The following is a 13232-nucleotide window of genomic DNA, read 5'->3' as shown; positions in this document are numbered from 1 at the left end:
GTAAGTACCGTCAATAGATGGCATTCACCCACTCATGCAGCGGTGCAGAGACCCCATCGCTATCGCCGACAGCCATGAGCGAGTGTTCATGATGCTCGCAGGCCGCCCAGGTCACTCTGGTTGGGATGAGGTGACCAAGGAGGCTGCGCGTGCTATCAATGAGGATGCAAGGCAATACGCCTGTGCTGGCAAAGATCCCGAGCCGCACCGCCGAGGATCGCATGGAATTGCATCTGGAGGATACTCAATGGGAGGGGGTCAGACAGTACGTCCTCCCTATCTCTTTTATTCATATCCTTTCCCACCCTACTGTGCAGCACCCGCAGAACATGGCGCACGGCTCAGCATTCAAGCAGGGCGTCATGAACAAGCTTCGGGAGAACTGGGCCCTGCGTCGGATCGCTGGTTTCGTTGACAGTATGTGTTCTCAGCTGGGCCCGGGGTTAGGCGACCGCACTAACGATCCAGCAGTGTGCTTCCTTCTCTATGCTCCGAAGCTCTACGGACACTACGAGCAAGTGATGACGTCTCTGCTCGAGAGAGACCAGTCGCTTCGTCCGCTCTTCCCCAACTCCGTCTTCGCCGCCGGTACCTTCAACATTGGACCACAGGTGGCAACGTTCGTGCACACCGACCACCTCAATTACGCCCCTGGCTGGTGTGCGGTGGTTGCTCTGGGCGATTTTGACCCACAGATTGGCGGCCACTTGGTGATTTGGGACCTGAACCTCGTCATCGAGTTCCCTCCTGGCTCGCTCATCTTTCTACCATCAGCGATCCTTCGCCATTCAAATGTCCCTGTTCGAGAGCATGAGACACGCCACTCATTCACGCAATACACCGCCGGTGGCTTGTTTCGATGGGTGGCCTGTGGTTTTCAAACACTGGCAAGCTTTGAGGAGCAGGGTGGTAAGTTGCACATGGATGGTTGGGATCGGTGGGTACATGGTGTTGGACTCTACAGCACGCTGAATGAATTTGCGCAGCGTGCTGACCTCGTTGGCTTAGAGTAGTCCACACTGTAACCGCTCTAGTCTGACATGAAAAGCGATCTTTTGTGGTGCATTGCGAGGCCTTACGCCACGGTAATGCAGTCCTCAAGCACTCCAGTAAGTATGCCCACATACGTCATGATGGAATGCTTCATCGTATTCCATTGACATGCTACAAGGAGATCGACATCACCAACTTAATGTTCGACCTCAAAGCCCTCCCACTCCTCTGCACCATGCACATCATACTCATCTTCGCTATCCTCGGTCTGGCCATCTGCATCTAGATCATCCCCATGATATTCGCCTGCCTCTGCGCTACCCCGCGATGATGCTTCATCGTCCTCATTGTCAGTAGGGGGCCAACTTCGAACACGATCGCGAGCAGCATCATCTGCCACTCTTGCCTTCGACTTGCCCTTGGAAAGCTGAGGCCGTGTCTTAGACCGGCGCAGGCCAAGCAGCTCTCTAGCATCGTCGTCCTCGTCCTCGTCGTCATCGTCCTCGTCGGTGTCGTCGTCGTCGTCCGATAGCGCCATATCGAATTCCTCATCCGCCTCCTCATGTACCGCCGGAGCCTGTCGTTTGAGAGCGTCTTCAAGGTGCGCACGAAGCTTCTTCATCCCCAGCTTGTCTCGATTCTTGTGCAAAGCTCGCAGCGTCCTCCGAACAGCATCATTCTGGCGATTCGCCTCTACCAGAGTTCTGCATACCAGCGCATCACGGACCCACTGCGCCGTCCGCTTGACAAATCTTCCCACCAGATCCTGGGTGATGAGGCGGCCACGACCGGCCGGGCGTGCGGATGGACCTGCGCGAGGCGGCGTACGCATCTTCTGCAAGGCTTTGGCCCAGCGGAGCAGTCGGAGAACGCGTTGCCCAACAGTAGCTTTGTGCGACTGCATTTGAACGACTGCGGGATCGTCGCCGTACGAATCGCGTAGCCAGTCAAGTACAGCAAGCTCTTCCTCGGTGCGGGTGTACTTCACTGCCTCCTTGGGAGGGCCACCGTCCTGTCCCTCACGGGAGTCTGCACTGTTTGACCGCTCTGAAGAATGTGATGCAGCCGTCCGGGGACGCACCGATGAATCACGGCGCCGAGCCTCGTCCTCAGAATCAGTACGGGGATGCTTGAGCCCTGCAGGACCTGCGGAGGTACCCTGTGGAAGGACTGAGTAAGCCAGGATCGCTGTGTCTGGGAGATTGACATACCGATTCGATGACAAAGCGCCATTGAAATAGCACGGCCTGATACTCCGCAGGCTTGTCAAGGTCGTTGAATGGAACCAGCAGCATGGGTCTTCCAGAGGCGAGGATGCGCCGGTTCCGTTGTTCATCTATGATGGCGACCCGGGTCAGAAACTCCTCGCCGCCGACTCGCTCGGGAATGCTGATATATATATTGCCTTGAATATAGAGCGAAACAGTTAGCCTGACAATGATTGGAGACGGCGGGAACATGACAGGGTGCGTACGATCAAGACCGAGAGCATTGTCGATGAGAGCGTTGACCACCTCTTCCACAGGTGCAGTGACCATACCAGTGTTAAGGTGATACGAGAGCGGCATGAGGGAGAGAATGCTCAGAATGGGCTGCCCCGATGGTTGATTGGGCGTGCAGTGGCGGCGGTCATAACCAACGGCCGCAACATGGCCCGACCGTGTGGTGGGAATCCCGTGAGCGGCCTGCAGTTGTACATAACATGAGCTCCAAGAAAGCAGACGAAACAGCAAAACGTACCATAGCATCAATTCGCTCACGCTGGGTTTGAGAAACCGGCTCTTCAGGCGGGACTTGCCGTTCCTTGGCGGGATGTGAACGCGCCGCATACTAGTACGTTCGAGGTTGGATAATCGCAGATGAGATAATTAGTCTACATGACTCAAACGCACGAACGTACCAGACGGTCATCATGCTCAATGGGGTGATCACTGCTCGGCCGGAAATTGATCCCTGCCTGTAGTTGAGTGTGCGCACTCATATCCACAGCCTCTCCGATGTACGGCCTCCAGGCGACCATCTCCAAGCAACGAGGATTCTGAAGGAGTAGTTATCAGTTCGAATGCGGAGACATGGGTCAAAGGGTGAGCGCAGATGACATACACTGGCAGGGGCCGCAATGCCAGGCAGCGGCATACGACCATGCCTCACCAGCTGAGCGATGTAGACATCGGTCGCCCAGTTACGCTTCGAGCCCTTGGGAGGTGCCTTCGATGGGATCTCATGAGCGTTCAGGAAGTCCTCGACAAGCTTCCACCCGACTGTGACCGCCTCCCGTATTATAGCTGATCGAGCACGATGAATGTCCTTGATCAAGTTCACAGCCTTCGCTTTCTTGTCATTGCCAGCAGCCCAGGCGCGCAGGATGGCCTTGGAGTGGAAAGGTGAGCACATAAGCTCAGCGAGATTTCCGTAACATGAATTATGACTCACTGTAAGTTCCTGCAAAGCCAGGTGCTCACTGTCGGGTCACGCGAAGGTGTGGGGTACACCGGTCAGCTTAACCACATGAAGAGACGTCTACGAAGTGCTTACATGTCAAGCTGCTTGAGAGCCATACGTTTTGGACGCGAAGACGACGACATTGAGTGCTGGACGGAGAATGGGCGATGGGAGGACGGAATCTATGTGAGGAAGTTAGAGCTTAGGCGGAAAACGACAATGACGGAAGGGGTTCAACGATATAGAAGCTCGGCAAGCAATTCCCGAGTGCCTAGAGCCCAATGGGATCTACAGGGCCCATGATAGCATCTCGGTTACCGATCCGACGCTGATGAGATTGTCTCGCAATGTGGGTGCACCCGGAGAAATGTCTTCTGAGCAATTGGATATTCGCAAGAACATAGCCGACATCAGAACGTCAAGCCAGAACCAGACATGGTAATATGCTGAAACCACGTGTGAGGGACTACGTACGGCTCTTGCGAGCTGGCCGCCAACGGGCCATAAACTTCGACCATTCTCCACCTAACTGGCGGCCATGCGAAGTCCATCGGTCTATCTCGCCATCGACTGCAGATGCAGCCTCAAACGCCCGGGAGTTGTCGCTCCAAGTTGACGAGTTGTACTTGCAATTGAAGACTTCCTCGAACGCAACAGCGCGAGGCATCCCGGAATTGATGCGGCGCCGGACGGCATGAAAGCCGATGGCCATGTCGCAAACGTATCTGAGTGGCCACCCACTGCGGGAGCTGCCGCGCGGTGCGGTCGGATCAAGCTCAGTGCTATCGTCAAGCACGAGAGCACTGGGCAAGCTAGGCAAGATTGCGTCGAGCTGCGTAAGCAACTGCGAGACCGCCTGAGAGGACCCTGGTAAACTATGGGTTGAGGGCGACACACGTCGACTAGACGGCGTGCTGGGTGCGTACGCGTACTCCTTTGTCGGGGAGAGCCAGAACGCACGGCTCTCGGCTGGGGTATCCGGAGCAACGCTAGCTCCTCGAGATGGGTAGCGAGAGCTTCCACCATCAGAAGAAGGGGGGAAGTCATACTCGCTGCCGCCATCAGAGATAGCCCCTAGATCGTCAGAGGGTGTCATCGGGCGTGAGGGAAGGACGGGTGTAGAACGGCCCGAGCCGCATCTGCTGGAAAAGAGGTTGAGAAAATAAGGTGAGAATGCTGCGTGATGCACCGGTCGCAAGAACGCACTGAGACGGCGTGATAGAACGAAGACGCTTGGTGGGGCTCCCTTGGGGAGAGGCATGCAGCTCGGGTGGAGAGTCCTCACGTCGTCGCACCGCGCGATTGGGCATGCCTTCGGCCTTCACGACGCCGAGGGTGCGGTAATGCAGCTCTGTTGCATGCGGATGACCGGTCTTCCTGGAGAAGCCAATGTCACGACGGGCAGTCGTCGGAGATGAGGTGATCCAGGTCCACCGTGTGCCATCCCACCATTCGAACATCTCTGTGTCTATGTGGTAGAGCTTGACAAGCACCGAAGAGTCCTTAGGGTGCCACTTAGGATAGTAAGGGGCTACTATTTCATAGAGCTTGCTTGGCTGATCGTTCTGTTGATGCGAGAAGATTGTGAGTGGGTGGGTATGCGGCAAAAGCAACAAGACATAAATACCTCCGGCCACCAGTGGACGAAGATGGTCTTGTCAGCATCGGCAGCATCGGATTGCTGTATTGCACTATCAGCGACACGCTGCAGCTGCTGTTCTTCGAGGAGTCGAAGGGTCTGTTGATAGCAAGGTGATATAGGGATGGCATGGGAATCGGTTGGAAGAAGACGACGCACAGCAGATGCCGCAGGAGAAGTAGCGGAGAGAGCAGCGCGATGGGATCCAGAAGTAGCAGCGGGTGCAGTGACGGTTGGGGCAGAGACCGGCGCAGAACTATGCGTTGAAGGGTGCGGGATTGAATGAGCGATGTTCGGAGGTTGGATGCTCGGGCCAACGGGAGGCGTGGCTGTCATGATGGATCTTAACGCGAAGAGTAAAGGACGAAGCACAACGGACGGAGTGCTTACCAGTAGATGCCAACCGAGCCTGGTCAGCAGGGGTAGGACGATGGGTTGAAACCCTGCATGAACGAAGGGATGGAGTGGTGAGGTGGGCATGGATGCAGCAGTTTTGGCAGAGACCATAGTAGCATGTGCGGTTGATGCCAAGCGGTTTCGAGAGGGCGCGGCATAGAACACCAGGGCAGGGGACAGAACCCTTGGGTGTCTTTGGGAGTGGGCCCTTCGGGATGTCAGGCCGCCACTTGAAGTGGTTGCATTGGGTGATGACCGGACCGATGAAGTTGGAGCACTGGATGGTGGAGGCAGGTGCGTTAGAAAGTAAACACTACGGTGCAGATAATTCCATGCTACATACCGATTCCATCCACCAGCCTCTATGTTCCTCATTGTTGGAGCCCTCGCAGAGCCGAGGGACGGTGATCACGCCCGTGTCGCATTTCGTGCAACGCTGGAGATGACCAACCGGGTCAGGAACGGACGAGTCGTGAGATGACATGTGACGGTTGCGGTGAGCCGCCTCCAGCGGAGACCAGGGAACAGAACGGTAAGGGTATGCTCAGAGTTAGAAGGGATGCGTGCGGGAAGACATGAGGGAGCGTAGCATACCTCTATGACACCGGATTCGAGCCCTCGCGCTCCGAGCGTCCTTGAGGATTATGTGAGGTCCCCACAGGAGAAATTATTTAGCCGGCCGAGCGTGATCGTTCTAGCCTAATGCGATCAGTAGAACATGGTCAGTAGTGTCGTACTTATATTAGGGTGATATCTGCCGCATTGCTTGGTCGGGCTGTGCCCTGCACCGGGAGATAGATACGGAGGGCGTCATATATCTACTATTGCTTGAAGTACATCAGTTTGAATACACGCGATACTGCTAGTACGGGTAGATCAGTCCAGGCGCATTGACCTGGATGCGCCACACATCCGCCTGTACGAGTTTTTCTAAACATGATGGAATATGATGGAATGAGATAGCAGTGAACGCACCGGGAGAATGGCATGTGCGTGCTCAAGAAAGCGTTGCAGAGCGTGTACCGGGTCGAATGTGACCGGCGCAGTCTCGGCAAGCACACGATCAAGCAGCGTAGACCACAGCAATTGCAGATCGTGAGCTTGCTCGAGTGAATGAGGATGCGAAAACCAAGCGAAGATCTGCTGCAGGGCACGGAGATGTTCCACAGCTGCGTCGGAGAGGGTATGTGTTGAAACATGGAGGCCGGGCATGCCTGGCCATGTGGACGCCTCGTGGACAGAGCCAGGGAAAGGGATCTGTGCGAACTTTGGCATGAGGCAGATGTTTTGGAAAAAGGAGGAAGCACACTTACCATGATCTCTGCGTGGAATTGGTAGTCGATGAGGGCAACATCCGCCCCGGCAAGACGGATCGCCACATCTTGAATGCGATTGCCTGCGGCATGAGCCCTTCGAACGAGGCTAATAGCACCGCTTGGAGGCACGGCGGGCGCAGGTTCTTCGTCTCCCCATCCACCGCCAGTGGGGGCACCCCAGTCGGCTCCGCCCCAGGTTGTCAGAAGTGGGGCGGGATCGAAACCGAGCTCTCTTCGCTGCTCAGCAGTCAGCGGCGATGGGAGCTCGTTGGTGACTTCGTTCAGTTGGCTAGGCTCAGCGTCGGAAGGTTGTGCGGCCATCTGTAGTTGTTGGAGAGATAGCAGTGGGCGGGGAGGCAGAATGGCAGAGAGAGGATGGGATGAAGATGAGCGTGAGAGATAAAGATGTTAGATCGGCGGATTACTGGTGAGGTTCAGCAAGAATAACGGAGTACAGATAGGTGAATGATTCAGGAGATGGCCTCAGCTTAACTATGACCAGATGGCGGTGACTGGGAGTTCCACTGCTTAGGCTATATGACTGGACGTTATAGGCGGGCGTATGGTCGAGCACGGCACTTCTCAGAGCTAAAACTATAAATTTAATGCAAGAACTTAATGTGTTCAGCGATGACATTAAGTGGTTATGCCTTTGCACGAAGGACTTCAGCACTTAAGCACTTAATCTATAACATCTGGGAGGGCGTGAATACGGTAACAAAATCGTGTTAGCAACACGCCTGAAGCGTTTAAACGGATGGGTGTTGTGAGCGGAAGCAGTTCAGTGAAGGGTAGGAGGGGTTAAGCGATCGGATATTACCGTGAAATGGTTTGAGGGACGGCAACGGGCCATGAAGTTGGATGGCTGAAGCGGTTCATCGGCCGACCGAAGCGGTCCAGGCATGACATGAGGGAAGTCCCTGGTCATCGTCAGTGCGGTGACCATGATACAGTCTGTGAATGAAGCACTTAACCGAGCAAAGGAATCGCTGAAGTGCACCTTGCACGGCTGCAGAGGGACGAGTGTGCAGAGGCAAAGGCAGTGAGCGCTGGAGATTGTTATCAGGGATAAGAACGATATAACAAACATTGTTACTCGTGATTGACGCCTGCTTCCGCCGGATTCCGGCGGATTCCGCCGGAAGGTGCACCATAGCTCACACAATCAGGCCGTGCGTGCCACTTGCCATCATCCCTGAGGCTGTACCTCGCCGCGAAGGTCATTGTCATCTCTCGTTGTGAACCTACCCTCCCAATTGAATCCTTTGTCTATTCTCTAAGCTCTACTACTTCGAGGTCGTCCACCCTCCTTGAACATTCAGTCGCATCAATCGACTTAATTGACGTACGATTTGCTATCCGCGAAAGGCTGGAGTCCGAGCGGAGTATTACGGAGGACCAATGGTCTTGAGCTTGGAGGGGCAAGGGCTGTACGTACGTTATTGCATTTCAATTCGCTCAGGTGGCCCTCTGACAATTTCCTTGTAGTAGGTCTCAGAATGAGACTCCGAGCCACGATCCTATCTTCGACCCCCCGCAAGATGCCATAGCGAGGATCTTGCCGTTACTCGTAGACGAACGAGAGCTTAGGATTCTCGGCCACTCCGTTTTCGCCAACAACCTGTTCTACGACCTGGGTGACGGACGCATCGTCAAGACAGGTGTCAATGTCTCTGTCAACGAGGCAAAAGCTATGGTATTCGTCCGACAAAACACAACCATCCCCGTACCCGAAGTCTATATGGTATTCCAGCACGACGGCGCCACCTGCATTGTCATGGAGCTCGTCGGCGGCGTTGCTCTCCGTGAGGCCGTTGATCACGACGAAACTGGATCGTACAACCCCAGTCGCCCGCTGGTCACGGAGGCTCAGGTGCTCTCCATCATGCAGCAACTCAAGGGATTCATCGCGGAGTTACGAGACCTGGGACGCCGCTTCCCGCAGAACAAGCCGCAATTCGGATCGTGGCCAGACGGTCCATACCGAACTTCGTACTTCTACGGTGCTTTCCCCACGACACCTTTCACTTCCGTTGACGAATTCCATGCCTACTTCCTTGACCGGTTGCGGCTGCTGACGCAAGAACAGGCGACTTACGACCTCCTGGATCAGGAGAAGGCTAGGGCGGAGAATGAAGACGGTAAGCCTGCCCTCACACATGGCGATCTCGCGCCACGGAACCTTCTCATCAAGGACGGTCGCATCGTTGCTATAGTCGACTGGGAGACGTTCGGATGGTACCCGGAATTTTGGGAATACATGGGGATAGGCAACGAGGTGATGGGCCGGGTAATTTCCCAAGCCATCCGGAGTGTGTTTGGAGAGATGCCTCCCGTTTCCGAGACGTATCGCTATGTTCATACTTGTCTGACACTACATGACTTCTATTGAGGTGAGGCCGATTTGTCATGCAAGCACAATTCTCATCAATCAATATACTCATTTGTCTAATTGTCCAGAGCGTACTATTGTTCGGTGGTTGAGAGCACTACTACTCGTGCGTATCAAACAATCATTGGGTCATTGTAATATACACGCTATGCAGATACAGTTCACAGTCAATCCACGTCACAAACGGCCATCCCATACTGCAACTTAGTGTGAGTTTTGGCGTCGCGCGAGGTTGAGTGGTTGCACGTACCGTGAGGAGCCTCGGCGACAACCTGGCTCCACTTGCTCTGGGTAATGATCCCGTCTTGATGCATCTTGCAGAGAAGGTCTACGATCCAGTTCTGACAGTTCCACTGTCCGTTCGGCCTGGCGACCTGGACACTCCACGCGAGTTGCTCAATCCTGCGCCTCATCGCGAGGCTCATATACCCGAGTGGGACCTCCTTCGCCCCGCTGGTAGCGTATCCGGAGCTCTTGGTGATAGGACCCCAGTATACGTAGCGCCGTGGGAGCTGAGGATCGTAGCTGGTGTTCTCGGCGTTGATGTGGATATGTCTCCACCCATCCTTGACTCGCCAAGAAAGACTCCAATGGAGATCCCGAGCGGTCGGGGTTACTCCAGGACGCAGGGCCAGAGGGGGATAGACCAGGATCACAATCTTCCTGTATACGTCGGTGTCTGGAGCAAGGTGGTCGTTGCTACCGGGTGGAAGAATACGAATACCTTTGCGTCCTTGCTCAGGCAAATACTCGATGGGTGCCATGACTCGTGGTGGTTCCGGGTGGCTACTAGCGGACTAGACGTCAGGTTGCGCGGTTTAGGGACAAGTGTGAGGGCTCAACGTGCTGGGGGTAAGTCCTGAGGGTGGCAGTGAGGAAGAGCTGTGATTAGAGCAGGTACAGAAGAGAGTTTAAGTACTAGACGTCCCAACCACCGTCTATTCAGGTTCGGCTCTCCATGATGGGGCTTCCGACGTTTCCGATATATCATTGTCCGCCATATGCGGCTGTGTTTGGCCCATTGTCCTTGCCAGCTTTGTCCTCGTACCCGTGACCGAGAGGAGGCGTGAATCATCTTGCCAGGGCCTGGGTCATCAGCATCGTGATATCTGCATTACGATACTGACGACGGTACCGTACAGTATCCGATCAGTCCCATCTGTGATGCTCCTCTGCATATCCTACTAATATCATGTACTCACCGAAAGACGACACGTATTGTCGAAGCTCTTGTAGCACGGTGGAAAATGGCGACATGAACTGAAACCAGTGAAATGAAAAAGATTACGTTGAGGCGCTACCAGGGCTCGAACCTGGGTTTTGGGAACATGCGACATCAGAATCCCAAGTGATAACCACTACACTATAGCGCCAATAACGTTTTATGTTTGAGGCAATATGGAGTTTTGTCCAATTGGCACGTGTGGTTACACAGCTCTCGCGATCGCGACGTACTCTACAACCAGGATCATGAACGACATGCATATGCGACATTCTATTGGTACACCTTAGAGTTTACGATCTTCCGGAATTCTTCTCATCCATAAGCCATTCTCTCGCTTTGGACACTTTGTCACCAACGCCTTCCGCCGCCTAGAGCTACCCGGGATCTTCCTGAGCTTCAACAAATCTCAGAATCGTGAACAGTGACTCACGTCTGCACGCATCAACCATGGCATCCTCCAAAGTCCGCCGATCTATGAGTCTCTCCACAACCATCTTCGCCGCAAGCTCCCTCACCCAGTCCTGGCAGTTCCAATGCGCTCCGACACCCATGCGCATGACCGGCACAGTCATCGCGAGCTCTTCGATCCTCACCCGCATGGCAAGCGTCATCTTCCCCAGAGATATCTTGCGTGCACTGGTAGTCAACGCACCCTCAGCCTTGGTCAACCCGCCCCAATACACGTACCGTTTTTCTTCCATTGGGGGCAGCCCTGGGCCCGCAACCACCGGGACGCGGTGGACTTGGATGTGAATGTGCCGCCAGGCCTTCGGCTGTCCGCGCCCGCCGCCGACTTGCCAGCCGATGCTCCAGTGCCAGTATCGCGAGTCGTCGTCGTCAGCATATACGAGAAGGTACACGTGTGTCTTCGAGTTGCTGTCGGGCGCGAGTGCACGAAGGTTGTCGAGGGGCTGTTGGTGGGTACCGATCAGTCCCAGTCTTCCCTGCTCGGGCATTACCTGATTCATTGCTTCGTTTTCGGATGCTAGACAAGGCCATCAACAACCTTCGCAATGTATCCAGGCTTGCGAACGTACCTCTAGTGAGAGGAAAGAGAGGGGACGAGGCGGAAAAGGATGGAGGAGGAGGAGCAGAGCTGAAACGACTTTGCGCGCCTCTCCATGCTTATATACCTCCTCTCGCCTATGACCTCGAGGAGAACTCCGCGAGCGCCGCCACAGTTCGCACGCTCAGGTCCCTCTGCTGTCATGACTGTCGCACATTACCCTACGACGGAGAGAAACCTACTGGAGGGGCGGTAGCCGAGACCTGAAACACCTGCATTATTCTGTTTTCTCTTGTCGGGCTTCTCGATCGTCATACGGAAAAGCGGAGCAAGCTCTGCCAGCTCCCAACAAACGTTGACTGAACTCAGGAGGATGGTACTGCTTCTCTGCATGAAGCTATGTAGGACGAGGATAGGGAATTGATCTGAAGACCTAGCAATATTGTCAGTTGGCCGGACGATCGAACAGAAAGTCGCGACAGCCCGACCTTGAGCGAAGAATGCAATATCTCCGCCTTAGCTGGCGAGTCTCTTCTCCGACTATTGAGTGCAGCAGAGTCTTGCTGCTAACTTGGTAATTGCCCTTCCTGTCGTGCGCCGATCTTGCGCATTCGAGCAACATCGCATATGCGGGTGGAATATACCATATCCAACTTCTCCACATGTTCTATACGTTCGTGAGCACATGCCTGTATCCAAAGCTTCCAATACTAATCAAGGTTCACGACCGCTTCTCTCACGCGTCAGTTGTCTCGCTGAAGTAGGAAGGCCTTGGTCTGAGCGACTATATCGGCCTGCCCGAATATTATACATCATCAGCTCCCAAGTAGACTAACACAACACAAGAAAAGACGAACCTCGTTAAACGTCACCTTGAAGCTCGGCCACTCCTTCGCGTCCCGAATGTACTTCATGACCCGGGCAAAGCGAGGCTCGCGAAGGGCACGCAAAACCTCCTTCCCCTCCTCCTCCTGCTGCTTCCCCAGGCCGTTCTCCAGCAGCATCACCACCCGTACCAAAAACGGCGCTATGGCGACGTCCGCAATAGACCACGCGCCCACCGCGAAGCCGGTCTCGGGCAAAAGGCCCTGTACGGTCTCCAAGACGCCCAGGATGTCAGCAGGCTTCGCCCGGGCCTCGATGAAGAAGTCCCAGAATGCGGGGAAGAACCGGGTGTCGAAGTAGTTGTTGATCATGCGCGCACGGGCGCGGACGACGGGGTCTGCGGGGAGCAGGCCGGACTCGGGGAAGATGTCCGCGATGAACTCGATGATGGCGAGCGACTCGGAGAGCTTCGCGGACTCCGGGGACGGATTGTCTGGCGCGACCTTGGGTCCCCCGTAGGTGATAGCGGGGATCTGTGGAGTAGCGGACTGGTTAGACGGGGTATGGAGCCTACGGAGCTTCAACACGAAGGGGTACCTTGCCGAGCGGATTGACCTTGCTGCTGAACCAGTCGGGGCGCTCACGCCAGATGTCCAGGTTGTAGAGTATGTACTCCGCCTTCGCGTCCGCCAGTGCGATGAGAACACGGTGCGAGGGGGCCGGAATCTGTTGAACACAAGAAAGGTTTCTTCTAGTCAGTAGCTGGCGCGGAGACGGGGAGAATAGTAACGTACAGGATGAACGTATACGGTAATCTGCTTGTCCTGAGGCATACCTGTGAAGGCTTCGCAGTAGAACTCGAATGCGATCCGTCGGTCGTGAGCTGGCCATGTCTTGAACCTATGGGAGGGGTTATAACCACTCCATCGCATGTTGCCGAAGTTAGAGCCCCCGGGCATTACTCAGCACGGCCTGCAGGCAGCTACAGCGGGCGATAC

General features: G+C 55.1%; 7 protein-coding genes and 1 non-coding gene across 8 annotated transcripts; 2 read left to right on the top strand and 6 right to left on the bottom strand.

The window, feature by feature from the left end:
• Window positions 1-34: 34 nt before the first annotated feature.
• Window positions 35-1013, top strand: L226DRAFT_474202 (uncharacterized protein; the record flags this gene model as incomplete). The annotated part of the gene is made up of 3 exons (XM_067676565.1): window positions 35-265; window positions 318-417; window positions 472-1013. 3 exons carry the CDS (start codon window positions 35-37, stop codon window positions 1011-1013), a joined length of 873 nt encoding a protein of 290 aa, XP_067528503.1.
• Window positions 1014-1189: 176 nt separating this feature from the next.
• On the bottom strand, window positions 1190-7107 carry L226DRAFT_527567 (uncharacterized protein; the record flags this gene model as incomplete). Its single annotated transcript, XM_067679133.1, has 21 exons — window positions 1190-2038; window positions 2075-2152; window positions 2205-2398; window positions 2468-2678; window positions 2734-2823; window positions 2894-3031; window positions 3097-3363; window positions 3427-3454; window positions 3529-3617; window positions 3754-3881; window positions 3910-4302; window positions 4333-4574; window positions 4642-5000; window positions 5063-5173; window positions 5234-5403; window positions 5465-5747; window positions 5814-5906; window positions 6065-6104; window positions 6366-6400; window positions 6446-6727; window positions 6784-7107. 21 exons carry the CDS (start codon window positions 7105-7107, stop codon window positions 1190-1192), a joined length of 4404 nt encoding a protein of 1467 aa, XP_067528502.1.
• A 259-nt stretch (window positions 7108-7366) lies between these two features.
• L226DRAFT_385944 (uncharacterized protein) lies at window positions 7367-7956 on the bottom strand. Its single transcript, XM_067674428.1, has one exon. It carries the CDS (start codon window positions 7874-7876, stop codon window positions 7568-7570), a length of 309 nt encoding a protein of 102 aa, XP_067528501.1. The 5' UTR covers window positions 7877-7956; the 3' UTR covers window positions 7367-7567.
• An 11-nt stretch (window positions 7957-7967) lies between these two features.
• L226DRAFT_385908 (kinase-like protein) lies at window positions 7968-9295 on the top strand. The gene is made up of 4 exons (XM_067674427.1): window positions 7968-8216; window positions 8275-8927; window positions 9003-9179; window positions 9247-9295. Exons 1-3 carry the CDS (start codon window positions 8188-8190, stop codon window positions 9176-9178), a joined length of 858 nt encoding a protein of 285 aa, XP_067528500.1. The 5' UTR covers window positions 7968-8187; the 3' UTR covers window position 9179; window positions 9247-9295.
• A 3-nt stretch (window positions 9296-9298) lies between these two features.
• L226DRAFT_496274 (uncharacterized protein) lies at window positions 9299-9967 on the bottom strand. The gene is made up of 2 exons (XM_067677552.1): window positions 9429-9967; window positions 9299-9375 (listed from the first exon to the last, which is right to left on the bottom strand). The coding sequence occupies exons 1-2, from the start codon at window positions 9940-9942 to the stop codon at window positions 9356-9358; spliced, it is 534 nt and encodes a 177-aa protein (XP_067528499.1). The 5' UTR covers window positions 9943-9967; the 3' UTR covers window positions 9299-9355.
• Window positions 9968-10470: 503 nt separating this feature from the next.
• On the bottom strand, window positions 10471-10551 carry L226DRAFT_t292. Its single transcript has one exon. It is a non-coding gene; the product is annotated as a tRNA-Gln (tRNA).
• Window positions 10552-10665: 114 nt separating this feature from the next.
• On the bottom strand, window positions 10666-11466 carry L226DRAFT_541130 (uncharacterized protein). The gene is made up of 3 exons (XM_067682009.1): window positions 11441-11466; window positions 10834-11388; window positions 10666-10777 (listed from the first exon to the last, which is right to left on the bottom strand). The coding sequence occupies exons 2-3, from the start codon at window positions 11357-11359 to the stop codon at window positions 10752-10754; spliced, it is 552 nt and encodes a 183-aa protein (XP_067528498.1). The 5' UTR covers window positions 11360-11388; window positions 11441-11466; the 3' UTR covers window positions 10666-10751.
• Window positions 11467-12097: 631 nt separating this feature from the next.
• L226DRAFT_555686 (uncharacterized protein) lies at window positions 12098-13067 on the bottom strand (the record flags this gene model as incomplete). The annotated part of the gene is made up of 4 exons (XM_067683073.1): window positions 12098-12203; window positions 12267-12767; window positions 12832-12960; window positions 13029-13067. The coding sequence occupies 4 exons, from the start codon at window positions 13065-13067 to the stop codon at window positions 12153-12155; spliced, it is 720 nt and encodes a 239-aa protein (XP_067528497.1). The 3' UTR covers window positions 12098-12152.
• Between the last annotated feature and the right edge of the window lie 165 nt (window positions 13068-13232).

This window comes from Lentinus tigrinus, assembly GCF_003813185.1.
Source record: "Lentinus tigrinus ALCF2SS1-7 unplaced genomic scaffold L226scaffold_83, whole genome shotgun sequence".
Lineage (NCBI taxonomy): Eukaryota > Fungi > Basidiomycota > Agaricomycetes > Polyporales > Polyporaceae > Lentinus > Lentinus tigrinus.
Note: the sequence above shows the minus strand (reverse complement) of the source record. Positions and strands in the feature narration are given on the sequence as shown.

Excerpts from the sequence above, each read along its gene's own strand:
- L226DRAFT_385944 (XM_067674428.1), bottom strand. The coding sequence starts at position 7,876 with ATGTTTGTTATATCGTTCTTATCCCTGATAACAATCTCCAGCGCTCAC.
- L226DRAFT_385908 (XM_067674427.1), top strand. The coding sequence starts at position 8,188 with ATGGTCTTGAGCTTGGAGGGGCAAGGGCT. Across the intron at positions 8,217-8,274 it reads AGCTTGGAGGGGCAAGGGCT|TAGGTCTCAGAATGAGACTC; the intron begins GTACGTACGTTA and ends ATTTCCTTGTAG. Across the intron at positions 8,928-9,002 it reads TAGGGCGGAGAATGAAGACG|TCGACTGGGAGACGTTCGGA; the intron begins GTAAGCCTGCCC and ends TCGTTGCTATAG.
- L226DRAFT_496274 (XM_067677552.1), bottom strand. The coding sequence starts at position 9,942 with ATGGCACCCATCGAGTATTTGCCTGAGCAAGGACGCAAAGGTATTCGT. Across the intron at positions 9,376-9,428 it reads TGTCGCCGAGGCTCCTCACG|TATGGGATGGCCGTTTGTGA; the intron begins GTACGTGCAACC and ends ACTAAGTTGCAG.
- L226DRAFT_541130 (XM_067682009.1), bottom strand. The coding sequence starts at position 11,359 with ATGCCCGAGCAGGGAAGACTGGGACTGATCGGTACCCACCAACAGCCC. Across the intron at positions 10,778-10,833 it reads CATGGTTGATGCGTGCAGAC|CTCTAGGCGGCGGAAGGCGT; the intron begins GTGAGTCACTGT and ends GATCCCGGGTAG.